At 40.3% G+C, this 13,389-nt stretch overlaps 1 protein-coding gene across 7 annotated transcripts in view; it reads right to left on the bottom strand.

The window, feature by feature from the left end:
* FBXW4 (F-box and WD repeat domain containing 4) overlaps positions 1-13,389 on the bottom strand; it is a 96,347-nt gene that overhangs the window by 58,231 nt on the left and 24,727 nt on the right. For all 7 annotated transcript variants that reach the window (XM_066355952.1, XM_066355955.1, XM_066355954.1 and 4 more), the window contains one exon: positions 9,494-9,588. In XM_066355952.1, the coding sequence (XP_066212049.1) occupies positions 9,494-9,588 (95 nt within the window). The remainder of the gene's footprint in view (positions 1-9,493; positions 9,589-13,389) is intronic.

Genomic DNA, 13,389 nt, shown 5'->3' with positions numbered 1-13,389 from the left:
TTACTCTCTCCTCTCCTTGAACTACACTATCCATAAGTGTTACATCTCCCATTATCTTTTCTTTCCTCTTCCTTTCTTTCTATGAGTGTTGCACTCCAAAACCCTTAACTCTCTCTCTCTCTCCTCTTTTTTCTTTTTTCCTCTTTTAGTGGTTCCCTCTTTTTTTTCTCTCTCTCTCTCTTTCTTTTCTCCCTCTATATTAGTTTCTTCTTTTCTCCTTTACGTCTCCTCTCATTCAAACCTCAATAATGAACAAATTATCTTATCTGGGACTCAAACTTATATTTGTGGCATTTTGGGGGGTTTTTACTTCACCTTTTTAACTCACTAGCAGTGCTCCCATCCCTGGCTCTCCATTTTATCTAGTTCTTGTTCCACTAAATACAATAGTAATTTTTTAATTTGTCCCCCCATTTTCCTGTTTCCCTCTTATTCCTCTCATCATAACTCTTAGTCAACCAACACCTAAAAGTGAATCATTTAATTCTTGACCGAAATTTTTTCATTATTTGCTTTTTGTGGGTTCATACCCTTTTTCTGTTTTTTTTTTTTTTTTTGCCCCTTTATTACTTCTCGCCAATTCAGGCCCTCCAGTACAGGCATTGTTTGTTCTATTTAGTACAATATAATTCACAGTTCTCCACAAGATTTTCTCAAGAAAGAGGGGAGAGGAGAGGAGAGGAAAAAAGGAGGGGGGGAATAATTTCCTTTTTTTTCTTTTCTTTTATTTTTCTTTATTTAATTTTTTTTTTTAAACTTTTCGGTTTTTTATTTTTATTTTTTTAACTTTTTATTCTTTATTAAATCTCATTAATACTATCAACAAAACCACCCTCAGATGTCATTAAGGAAGAGAAAATCAAATATCATGGATACAAAAGAAAGAGAGGTAACACAGATAGATGAGGAAAAATCTATGGAGAAAAAATTTAATATATTGGAAACCTTGGAGTTAAACAACAGAGAATTTAAAATAGAAATCCTAAAAATACTCAGAGATATACAAGAAAACAAAGAAAGGCAATTTAGGGAGCTCAGAAAACAACTCAATGAACACAAAGAATATATTTCCAAGGAAATTGAAACTATAAAAACAAATCAAACAGAGATGAAAAACTCAATACACGAGCTGAAAAACGAGGTAACAAGCTTAGCTAATAGAACAGGCCAGATAGAAGGTAGGATTAGTGAAATAGAAGACAAGCAACTTGAGGCACAACAGAGAGAAGAAGAAAGAGACTCAAAAATTTAAAAAAATGAGATAGCCCTACAGGAATTATCTGACTCCATCAAAAAGAATAACATAAGAATAATAGGTATATCAGAGGGAGAAGAGAGAGAAAATGGAATGGAGAACATACTCAAACAAATAATAGATGAGAACTTCCCAAGCCTGTGGAAAGAACTAAAGCCTCAAATTCAAGAAGCAAACTGAACTCCGAGTTTTCTTAACCCCAACAAACCTACTCCAAGGCACATCATAATGAAATTGGCACAAACCAACGGCAAAGAAAAAATTCTCAAGGCAGCCAGGGAAAAGAAGAATACAACATATGAAGGAAGGCCCATTAGATTATCATCAGATTTCTCAACAGAAACTCTACAAGCTAGAAGAGAGTGGACCCCAATATTTAAAGTCCTGAAAGAGAGGAACTTTCAGCCACGAATACTATACCCATCAAAGCTATGCTTCAAATATGAAGGGGAAATAAAAACATTCACAGATACAGAAAAGATGAGGGAATTTATCATCAGAAAACCCCCACTCCAGGAATTACTAAAGGGGGTTCTCCAATCAGATACAAAGAACAAAAAAAAAAAACAAAGCCACAAGTAAAAGCTCCAAGAAGAACACAATAAAACCAAATTTAAACTGTGACAACAACAAAAAGAAAGGGGGAGGAGAGGATGGAGATTAACAGTAGCAAAGGACAATGGAGTGCAAAAGTACTCACAAAATAGTGCACTACAATGAGCAGGGTAGGAACCCTTTTCATTACTTAAAGGTAACCACCATTGAAAAAACCACCACAGAAGCACATGATTTAAAAAAGATAGCAACAGAGGAAAGATATATGGAATACAACCAAATAAAAACAAAAGATAGAAAGATGAAAGAGAAGAATCAAGCAAGACACAAAACTAACAGAAAGCAATCTATAAAATGGCAATAGGGAACTCACAAGTGTCAATAATTACACTAAATGTAAACGGATTAAACTCACCAATAAAAAGGCACAGAGTAGCAGAATGGATTAAAAAAGAAAATCCAACTGTATGCTGCCTACAAGAAACTCATCTAAGTAACAAGGATAAAAACAAATTCAAAGTGAAAGGCTGGAAAACAATACTCCAAGCAAATAACATCCAAAAAAAAGCAGGTGTAGCAATACTCATATCTGATAATGCTGATTACAAGACAGCAAAAGTACTCAGAGACAAAAATGGCCATTTCATAATGGCTAAGGGGACACTGAATCAAGAGACATAACAATTCTTAATATATATATGCACTAAACCAAGGAGCACCAAAATATGTAAGACAGCTACTTATTGACCTTAAAACAAAAACTGACAAAAATACAATCATACTTGGAGACCTCAATACACCGCTGACGGCTCTAGATCGGTCATCCAAACAGAGAATCAACAAAGATATAGTGGCCTTAAACAAAACACTAGAGCACCTGGATATGATAGACATCTACAGGACATTTCATCCCAAAGTGACTGAGTATACATTTTTCTCCAGTGTACATGGATCATTCTCAAGAATTGACCATATGTTGGGCCACAAAAACAACATCAGCAAATTCAGAAAAATCAAAGTTGTACCAAGCATATTTTCTGATCATAAAGCCTTGAAACTAGAATTCAACTGCAAAAAGGAGGGAAAAAATCCCACAAAAATGTGGAAACTAAACAACATACTTTTAAAAAATGAATGGGTCAAAGAAGAAATAAGTGCAGAGATCAAAAGATATATACAGACTAATGAAAATGACAATACGACATATCAGAATCTATGGGATGCAGCAAAAGCAGTGATAAGAGGGAAGTTCATATCACTTCAGGCATATATGAACAAACAAGAGACAGCCCAAGTGAACCACTTAACTTCACACCTTAAGGAACTAGAAAAAGAAGAACAAAAACAACCCAAAACTAGCCGAAGAAAGGAGATAATAAAAATCAGAGCAGAAATAAATGAAATAGAGAACAGTAAAACTATAGAAAAAATTAATAGAACAAAGAGCTGGTTCTTTGAAAAGATCAATAAAATTGACAAACCCTTGGCAAGACTTACCAAGGAAAAAAGAGAAAGAATTCATATAAACAAAATCCAAAATGAAAGAGGAGAAATCACCACGGACACCGTAGATATACAAAGAATTATTGTAGAATACTATGAAAAACTTTATGCCACTAAATTCAACAACCTAGAAGAAATGGATAAATTCTTAGAACAATACAACCTTCCTAGACTGAGTCAAGAAGAAGCAGAAAGCCTAAACAGACCTATTAATAGAGAAGAAATAGAAAATAACATTAAAAACCTCCCCAAAAATAAAAGTCCAGGCCCAGATGGCTATACCAGCGAATTTTATCAAACATTCAAAGAAGACTTGGTTCCTATTCTACTGAAAGTCTTCCAAAAAATTGAAGAAGAAGCAATACTACCAAACACATTTTATGAGGCCAACATAACCCTCATACCAAAACCAGGCAAGGACAGCACAAAAAAAGAAAACTACAGACCAATATCTCTAATGAATACAGATGCTAAAATACTAAACAAAATACTAGCAAATCGAATACAACAACATATTAAAAAAATAATACATCATGATCAAATGGGATTCATCCCAGAATCTCAAGGATGGTTCAACATACGTAAAACGGTTAACGTAATACACCATATCAACAAAACAAAGAACAAAAACCACATGATCTTATCAATAGACGCAGAAAAGGCTTTCGATAAAATACAACACAATTTTATGTTTAAGACTCTCAACAAAATGGGTATAGAAGGAAAATATCTCAACATGATAAAGGCCATATATGATAAACCATCAGCTAACATCCTATTAAATGGCACTAAACTGAAGGCTTGCCCCCTTAAATCAGGAACAAGACAGGGTTGTCCACTCTCTCCACTCTTATTTAATGTGGTACTAGACGTTCTAGCCAGAGCAATCAGACAAGACAAAGAAATAAAAGGCATCCATATCGGAAAAGAAGAAGTAAAGGTATCACTTTTTGCAGATGATATGATCCTATACATCGAAAACCCCAAAGAATCCACAAAAAGACTACTAGAAACAATAAGCCAATACAGTAAGGTCACAGGATACAAAATTAACATACAGAAGTCTATAGCCTTTCTATATGCCAACAATGAAACATTTGAGAACAAACTCAAAAGAATAATCCCCTTCACGATTGCAACAACAACAAAAAAATACCTAGGAATAAACATAACAAAGAATGTAAAGGACTTATATAATGAAAACTATAAACCATTGTTAAGGGAAATCGAAAAAGATATAATGAGATGGAAGAATATTCCTTGTTCTTGGTTAGGAAGAATAAATATAATCAAGATGGCCATATTACCCAAAGCAATATACAAATTTAATGCAATTCCCATCAAAATTCCAATGACATTTTTTAAAGAAATGGAGCAAAAAATCATCAGATTTATATGGAACTATAAAAAACCCCGAAGAGCCAAAGCAATCCTAAAGAAAAAGAATGAAGCTGGGGGCGTTACAATACCTGACCTCAAACTGTATTATAGGGCCATGACAATCAAAACAGCATGGTATTGGCAGAAAAATAGACACTCAGACCAATGGAACAGAATAGAAAACCCAGAAATAAAACCACATATATATAGTCAAATAATTTTTGATAAAGGGGCCAACGGCCAACAACACACAATGGAGAAAAGAAAGCCTCTTTAATAAATGGTGCTGGGAAAACTGGAAAGCCACATGCAAAAGAATGAAACTGGACTATAGTTTGTCCCCCTGTACTAAAATTAACTCAAAATGGATCAAAGATCTAAACATAAGACCTGAAACAATTAAGTACATAGAAGAAGACATAGGTACTAAACTCATGGACCTGGGTTTTAAAGAGCATTTTATGAATTTGACTCCAAAGGCAAGAGAAGTGAAGGCAAACATTAATGAATGGGACTACATCAGACTAAGAAGTTTTTTGCTCAGCAAGAGAAACTGATAACAAAATAAACAGAAAGCCAACTAAATGGGAAATGATATTTTCAAACAACAGCTCAGATAAGGGCCTAATATCCAAAATATACAAAGAACTCATAAAACTCAACAACAAACAAACAAACAAACAATCCAATAAAAAAATGGGAAGAGGACATGAACAGACACTTCTCCCAGGAAGAAATACAAATGGCCAACAGATATATGAAAAGATGCTCATCTTCTTTAGTTATTAGAGAAATGCAAATCAAAACTGCAATGAGATACTACCTCACACCTGTTAGATTAGCTATTATTAACAAGACAGGTAATAGCAAATGTTGGAGAGGCTGTGGAGAAAAAGGAACCCTCATACACTGTTGGTGGGAATGTAAAGTAGTATAACCATTATGGAAGAAAGTATGGTGGTTCCTCAAAAAACTGAAAATAGAACTACCTTATGACCCAGCAATCCCTCTACTGGGTATATACCCCCAAAACTCAGAAACATTCATACGTAAAGACACACGCAGCCCATGTTCATTGCAGCACTGTTCACAGTGGCCAGGACATGGAAACAACCAAACAGCCCTTCAATAGATGACTGGATAAAGAAGATGTGGCACATATACACTATGGAATACTACTCAGCCATAAGAAATGATGAAATCAGATCATTTACAGCAAAATGGTGGGATCTTGATAACATTATATGAAGTGAAATAAGTAAATCAGAAAAAAACAGGAACTGCATTATCCCATACATAGGTGGGACATAAAAGTGAGACTAAGAGACATTGATAAGAGTGTGGTGGTTACGCGGGGAGGGGGGAGAGGGAGAGGGAAAGGGGGAGGGGGAGGGGCACAAAGAAAACTAGATAGAAGGTGACAGAGGACAATCTGACTTTGGGTGATGGGTATGCAACATAAGTGAACGACAAGATAACCTGGACATGTTATCTTTGAATATATGTATCCTGATTTATTGATGTCACCCCATTAAAAAAATAAAATTATTAAAAAAAAAAAGAGATGTGCTATAGCTCTTAACTGTCCAAATTCTTTCTGACTGTATGAGAAAGCTTTGAGGGAGTGAGAGGCTGTCAAGGGAATCAGGAGTATCTGCACTAGAGGACAACTGCTACCCACCTCCCTCCATGCTCTTCATGAGGGGTTCAGGGTCTCAACACATTAGTGACAATGATGACTATATTCAATAGGAAGGTGGCAGGGAGAATAACAGAAGGCAGTTATCGAGGGCAGGAATGTTACAGAAGGAAACGGAGAGGAGAGATTCCTGCTGAGTCCTCACCTCAAGAAGACTGCAAAAGAGCAGTGTAACTCCACCAGAACTATAGTGGGGACATGAGAGCAGGTAAAGCCATTAAACAAATGCTATACAGAGAGGAGAGATTCTGGTTGATACCATCTAATAGCCCGTTTAGCTTTTCAGAGTATTTCCTTATTCATTATTTCAGGTCATTTCCACAATAACCTATAAAGGTCTATAAAGGAAATAGTATTTACAGTTAATAGATGAGGAAACCAGGGCTCAGGGAAGGGAACAACTTACCTAAGGCTACTACTCTGTTGGCTGGTGACAACGCAGAACTTCAATCTCCCAAAACAGACTCCAAGGCTGGGAGGCAGTGTCTCCCAGATTCAGACAAATGGATACGTTTATTGAAAGGTTCAAATTCATGGACACAGAAGAAATTAATCTAGTAATAAGATGAAAAGTCCCTTGTCTCCATTTATTTGGGGAGAAAAAAGAGCAGAAATAATACCAGCATATACCCTGGTCATCTATTGTAATAACAGAATCCCAAATACAAACTATTTTTAAAGAGTCCAAGATACCATCTGTGAAGTTAGGGAAAATGTCATCTCAAATAACTATGGGTCAGAAGTTGAACAACCAGCCAATAATGAATGGAAGGCTCATCATGGGGCCAAGAAAAACATCAAGAGGACAAGAAGACTGAAGGAGAATGTGAAGAAAGCATAAGACTCAGGTTTTCACCAAAGATGAGGCACATCAAGGATGAAGGAGAGGGTCTGCCATAGAGCGAATGACTAATAAATGCTAGCTCCTAGTAGTAGTAGCAGTCACAGAACAGTACTAGAAATAGAAAACTAGCTTTTTCCTCAAAGCCAGGTTCTGAGTTGTAGTCAAAAAAACCTAAACTCAGTTCATTGTAATCTAAATTGTTAATTAATGGTGAGGGCAACTCTGTCCTCAACATCTTATCCGCACCATCTTCAACAGTTACCATGCTCTATTCTGTTAACAGGTAGCCTAACACACTCCAGAGGTAGCAAGAGTAGAGGAATATGGGGTGGGTCGCTAGGAGAGCCTGTCTGTGTTCTTTGGCCTAAACTCATGCGTAAGAAGCACACAGACCATCTCCAGCACTGAAGAACTTCCCTCTACCACCCACCCCGTCCCACCCTACCCTACCCCAGCCTACGCGACCCTAGTCTTGTGAATTCAGCAGAAATCCACAGGTAACCACCAAGACAAAGTCACCAGCGCACCTGTCATCTCCCACAGGCTGTCCTGCCATCCTTCAATCCTTATACATATCCAGCCCACAGACCCTACACCTGGCTAACTGGCTTAAAAAGAGGCAGCATTAAGAAGAAACTAAGGAGAGGACAAAGCTCGATGTTTCCATTTTCTACCTTCCGCTCCCACACACTTAGGCCTCTCTACTCCCTGGTCTTTCCTTCCCTCTTTCCTAGGATTGCTATAATGATTTGTTCTGAACAGCGACAGGTTTATAGGTTAGCCGACACCTCCGCTCTGTGGAATTTTAATTAACTTCTCCCATCGTCAATATGCTAAGGAACGGGGTCTCCATTCTCTGGGGTCAGCAATGTGTTTCAGGTCCTGCTATATCAGCCGTCAAATTGAAGAATTAATGACGTGGCTAATCAGCTCTAATTCTTTAGAAAGAAAAAAATTGAAAGGGAGTTGTGGAAGGGGGCTGGAGCAGGGGTGCAAGCTCCACGGGGTGAAGAGGAGAGACAGGGTCTGAGCAAAGGGGGGAATTGACTCTCTCAAAGAACAAAAGACTGACTCAAACCCAGTGTTGGAAGGTGGAAGCCCCACGGCTTTCCTACCGATCCTATGAATGGGTAGTGAGGGGTAAAGAAAGTGGGGAAGACCCTAGGTAAATACTGCAACAGAGTAGGTGCAGAAGAGGGTACCAATGGACCCTGCTGAGAAAGAGAGAGGCCCTGCCTTAGTCCAAGAGAGCCTAGAAAATAGAAGTCAGGATGCAGAGGTCACTTATTCATAGATAAAGTTAAAGAAATATCGTTGGGCTAAAGGGTAGGGTAAAGCTATCATCAAAAATTTGGCTCATCAAAAATTTGGCTCTAGCCTGACTAGGCGGTGGCGCAGTGGATCGAGCATCGGACCGGGATGTGGAGGACCCAGGTTTGAGACCCCAAGGACGCCAGCTTGAGCACGGGCTCATCTGGTTTGAGCAGGGCTCACCAGCTTGGACCCAAGGTCGCTGGCTTGAGCAAGGGGTCACTCACTCTGTTGTAGCCCCCAGTCAAGGCACATATGAGAAAGCAATCAATGAACAGCTAAGGAACTGCAACGAAGAATTGATGTTTCTCATCTCTCTCCCTTCCTGTCTGTCTGGCCCTATCTGTCCCTCTCTCTGACTCTGTCTCTGCCAAACAAAAAACCAAAAACCAACCAACAAACAAAAATTGGCTCTTCTGCTACAACGATCAAAGAATCTACTTCACATACACATCTTTGGATGAGAGTCCAATGGCACACAGGCCCCACGCCTCTCCTAATGACTCAACTCTGTAAGGGATACTCTAGAAGACCTTTTCCAAGGGGAACAAACCACTGATATGATTTGTGAGAGCAGGATGGCTGTTGTTGTCACTTCCCAGGGGTGCTGAGAGGCCTCTACTTTAGTAACAACCTAAAAGTGCATCTGTTCTAGAAGGGACACTCTTGTAACAGCTGGATCCAGTTATATTCCAACTTGGTATCTTTTCCTTCACATTTCTGGGTTAGATGCTTAAGAAATTGGCTCTTAAAAGGTTATCTCAACCCCATGCATTTATAAAGTAAGCGTCAGACCTCAAGTCTCTGGAGGATTTCCAAAATCTCCAGGAGAGTAGCTCAAAGCAACCTAGAATATACAGGCAGAAGATATTGTAGCCCACTTGACCTTGTAAAATAAAAACATTGTTATACGGGACATAACCATATCCAAAAATGTCTCCCTTACCTGAGTAATGGGCTGACAGCAATGGACCAGACTCGGTCTTCAGTCTGGATGGTGTGCAAGCACTGCCCAAGCCGGCCTGAGGCTAAAGACCACACCTGGAAACAGGAGAGGAAATGCTCTCACTGGCATTGCCTGGGATGGGGATGAGGATGGGGGTGAAGGAAGATGCACCAGGTGGCATGACTGTCCCTAGGCAGGGAATGTGGAGGGTCAGGAATAGTGAATCCTTTCTGTCCTGTATACACAGAGTGCAGGGTATCAGTCCTCTCCTGCTTCTGGATAGCCTTCCCTCTTTCACTTCCACCCAATAGCCCTTACTTCCCAGCCAATTTTACACCAGGGAGTCAGAAGTTCCCCATTCCTCAGCTGAGACCTCACAGAGACTAGTGAGTAGATGGGGCTCGCCTCTCTTAGCAACCTCCTCATGTTTGTGGGTTTTCCTGTCTCCTATCTCTCACCAAGATTTCTTTGGGGGGGTAGAGGGAGGGAGGAAGATCAAGGCACAGTATGGGAGGGCAGAGATAGAATTAGAGTAGAACTATAGAGAGTAGTAAAAAGAAAGATGCAAGGGAAGGAAAGAATGGAAGGAGAAGAGAGACTTCAAAGTAGGAAGGTAGTGTGTTGTTATTTGTTTGTTGATAATGCCCAGGATTCAATGCTATTCGTGTCAGCATGGAATTTAGCACCTAGTGTCACCAAAAGTAGCAGAAAAGCTTAACTCTTTTAAGCTTCCATATCTCCTACAGGTTAAAAATATTGCTTGGAGCACATTATCTAGTCTCTATCAGTCAGGAATGTACATTAGCAGCCACTCCAGGCTTAACTCTAATCAACACTCACAGAGCCCTCTCAGCAGTCAGTGCATTTAGAAATCTCCCATTAAGCACAAGGCCCCCTACCTCATCCTACCCCAGATGACACACACAGGAAAATAAGCCTCTAACTAAACAGAAAGGAAATCTCAAATATACAGTGCTATCCCCAGACATCAGCCAAGGGGGGATCCTGATGCAGCCAGATGGATCAATGACCTCTCAAGGTCCCTGCTGTGCTATAAGGGGAACACACAGCCAGTTAGGACCTTAGATTTAAGAACTTTCAGGAAACATTCCTTGAGTTTAAGGGGTAGGTAATGGAGTGGGGGCGGTCCTGCCTCCTTAGGGTCACATGGTATCTCTTCCCTATAAAAGGAGAAAGTGTTTTAGATTTTGTGTGCATGATGAGGGGAGAGGGTATGAGTTACTTTTCATAATATAGGGAAAAGAAAATAAATTTAACAAAAAAATCCTGAATAAAGAAGGGCAGAAAGCAAAGGTAAATACCACAAATTTCTCAAAATACCAATGATCCTAGGCTTACTTTTTTGAATCTGTAATCCGGCCACTTTGATAGTAACTAGATTCACTTCTAATGTCTTCTTTAAGACGGCCCCAGATTGGAAGAGATTTGCCTTTTCCCTAATGCAAACATCTTACATGAGTAGTGGGAAGACACTAGGACTCTGATTGCAAAATCTATGGGAATAGCCTAGGCCTGAATTCATTAGTACACTCCAGGGAAAGGGCTGGTGGAGTCCTAGATTGTGCAAACCACAGAACAAGGTTCCTGGTCTCCAGGAGTGGTTCAGGAGGCATGCTGCCAATTCTGAGCATCGTCTCAGGAACATGGCTCTCCTGACCTGCCCCAGCAGCACACCATCCACCAGAACCAGGAGTATGCTGATCACGTCTTCATCCTCAGTGGTCAAACCCCCCAAAAATGCACCCTGGAGAAGATATAACCCAGTGGGAATGGACATTTATACGGTCCTTTTAAAAATCAGTTGGCTGCCCTGACCAGATAGCCTGGTTGGTTGGAACATTGTCCCAAAGCACAGGGTTGCCAGTTTGATTGCTAGTCAAGGCACATTCAAGAACAGATTGATGTTCCTGTCTCTCTCTCTCTTCCTCTCTCCAAAAATCAGTAAAATAAATATATACTTTAAACAAATTAAAAAAAAAAAAGAAATTGGCTATATGTATTAAGACCCTTAAAACAACCAAAGTTTTTTGTTTTGTTTTTTTTTTTTGTATTTTTCTGAAGCTGGAAACGGGGAGAGACAGTCAGACAGACTCCCGCATGCGCCCGACCGGGATCCACCCAGCACGCCCACCAGGGGCGATGCTCTGCCCCTCCCGGGCCATTGCTCTGCTGTGACCAGAGCCACTCTAGTGCCTGGGGCAGAGGCCAAGGAGCCATCCCCAGCGCCCGGGCCATCTTTGCTCCAATGGAGCCTTGGCTGCGGGAGGGGAAGAGAGAGACAGAGAGGAAGGAGGGGGTGGGGGGTGGAGAAGCAAATGGGCGCTTCTCCTATGTGCCCTGGCCGGGAATCGAACCCGGGTCTCCCGCACGCCAGGCCGACGCTCTACCGCTGAGCCAACCGGCCAGGGCACAACCAAAGCTTTTGACTTAAGAATTCTATAAGTTCTGAGAACTTATCCTAAGAAAATAATCCTAAAGTGAAGAAAAACCTAAATGATAAAAATATTCCCTGCGGCCTGCAGTAGCAGATAGGGCAGGCATGGGCTTTGGAATCAGATAAATCTGGGTTGAACCCTAGTTGCTACTTATTATGTCTCATCCTACAGATGCTTCACAGTTTCTTACCCTCAGTTTCCTCATGTGTAAAATGGGAAATAATACCTATCTTTTAGGGTTGCCGTGTGGAAAAATGAAGATCTGTATAAGTTATCCAGCATAGTAGCACAGTATTTAGTAGATATTAGACATCAATAATGGTGGTTCTCAATACTATAGGAAAAGAACTATATATACAAACATCCACCAATAGGAAAACAATGATTAAATTATGGTAAGTCCACTGTGAAGCCATTAAAGACAACACTAACAAATAATTTGTAATAATAATGGAAAACTTTATAAACTAAAATTAAGACAGCAGTGTACATTGGGTACCTAAAATATAACATAAACATAATTATGTGGCATAAAATTATCCTAAAAGATAAAATGAAAAAATATAAGTAAAGTGCTTAGTTAGTTAGCATAGTGCCTGGTTACATTCTATACCATTACAATCAAACAAGCAAATTTATGCATTGAAAAATAACTAAAAGAAGATAAAAAACAAGTTCAAATGTTCTCTCTTCATTAAGTCTCCTCTCCCAAGCCAGATGTGATCCCTCTACCCTCTGAACTTTCTGGTCCTTTCCCTAGAGCCTTACATTTCAGTCTTTGGCCACTTCCAATCACCTTCATAGTACATGCATGTCTCAGCAGCCCTTAAGGAGGCTGTATCTTCCTCCCCTTTGAAGAGCCCTGGTGCATTGTATAGGCACATAAGAATGAATGAAAGAACAGAGAAAAAGGAAGAAGTGAAGGGATGGCCAGTACCAGCCCAGGCCCACCAAGAACATAAGTCACCATCCTGCTATATCTCAGGCTGGGGTTGGCTCCACTAAAGCCCAGAGAGGTAATCCAAGCTAAGTCAAAGTAAGTTTGAAACTAGGGTTGGGGGAGTGAAGGAAGAGGGCTTTCTGGGCAATCCCTTGCTCAGCAGTCTGACAAAGAAAATGTTCTAGTTTCTTTCACCCCAATAAAACAAACCTCTTCCCTGGCCGGTTGCCTCAGTGGTGGAGCGTCGACCTGGCGTGCAGGAGTCCCGGGTTCGATTTCTGGCCAGGGCACACAGGAGAGGCGCCCATCTGCTTCTCCACTCCTCCCCCTCTCCTTCCTCTCTGTCTCTCTCTTCCCCTCCCGCAGCCAGGGCTCCATTGGAGAGAAGTTGGCCTGGGCGCTAAGGATGGCTCTATGGCCTCTGCCTCAGGCGCTAGAATGGCTCTGGTTGCAACAGAGTGACGCCCCAGATGGGCAGAGCATCGCCCCCCTGGTGGGCA

This window comes from Saccopteryx leptura, chromosome 13, assembly GCF_036850995.1.
Source record: "Saccopteryx leptura isolate mSacLep1 chromosome 13, mSacLep1_pri_phased_curated, whole genome shotgun sequence".
Classification (NCBI taxonomy): domain Eukaryota; kingdom Metazoa; phylum Chordata; class Mammalia; order Chiroptera; family Emballonuridae; genus Saccopteryx; species Saccopteryx leptura.
This window is presented reverse-complemented; position numbering and strand designations above follow the sequence as displayed.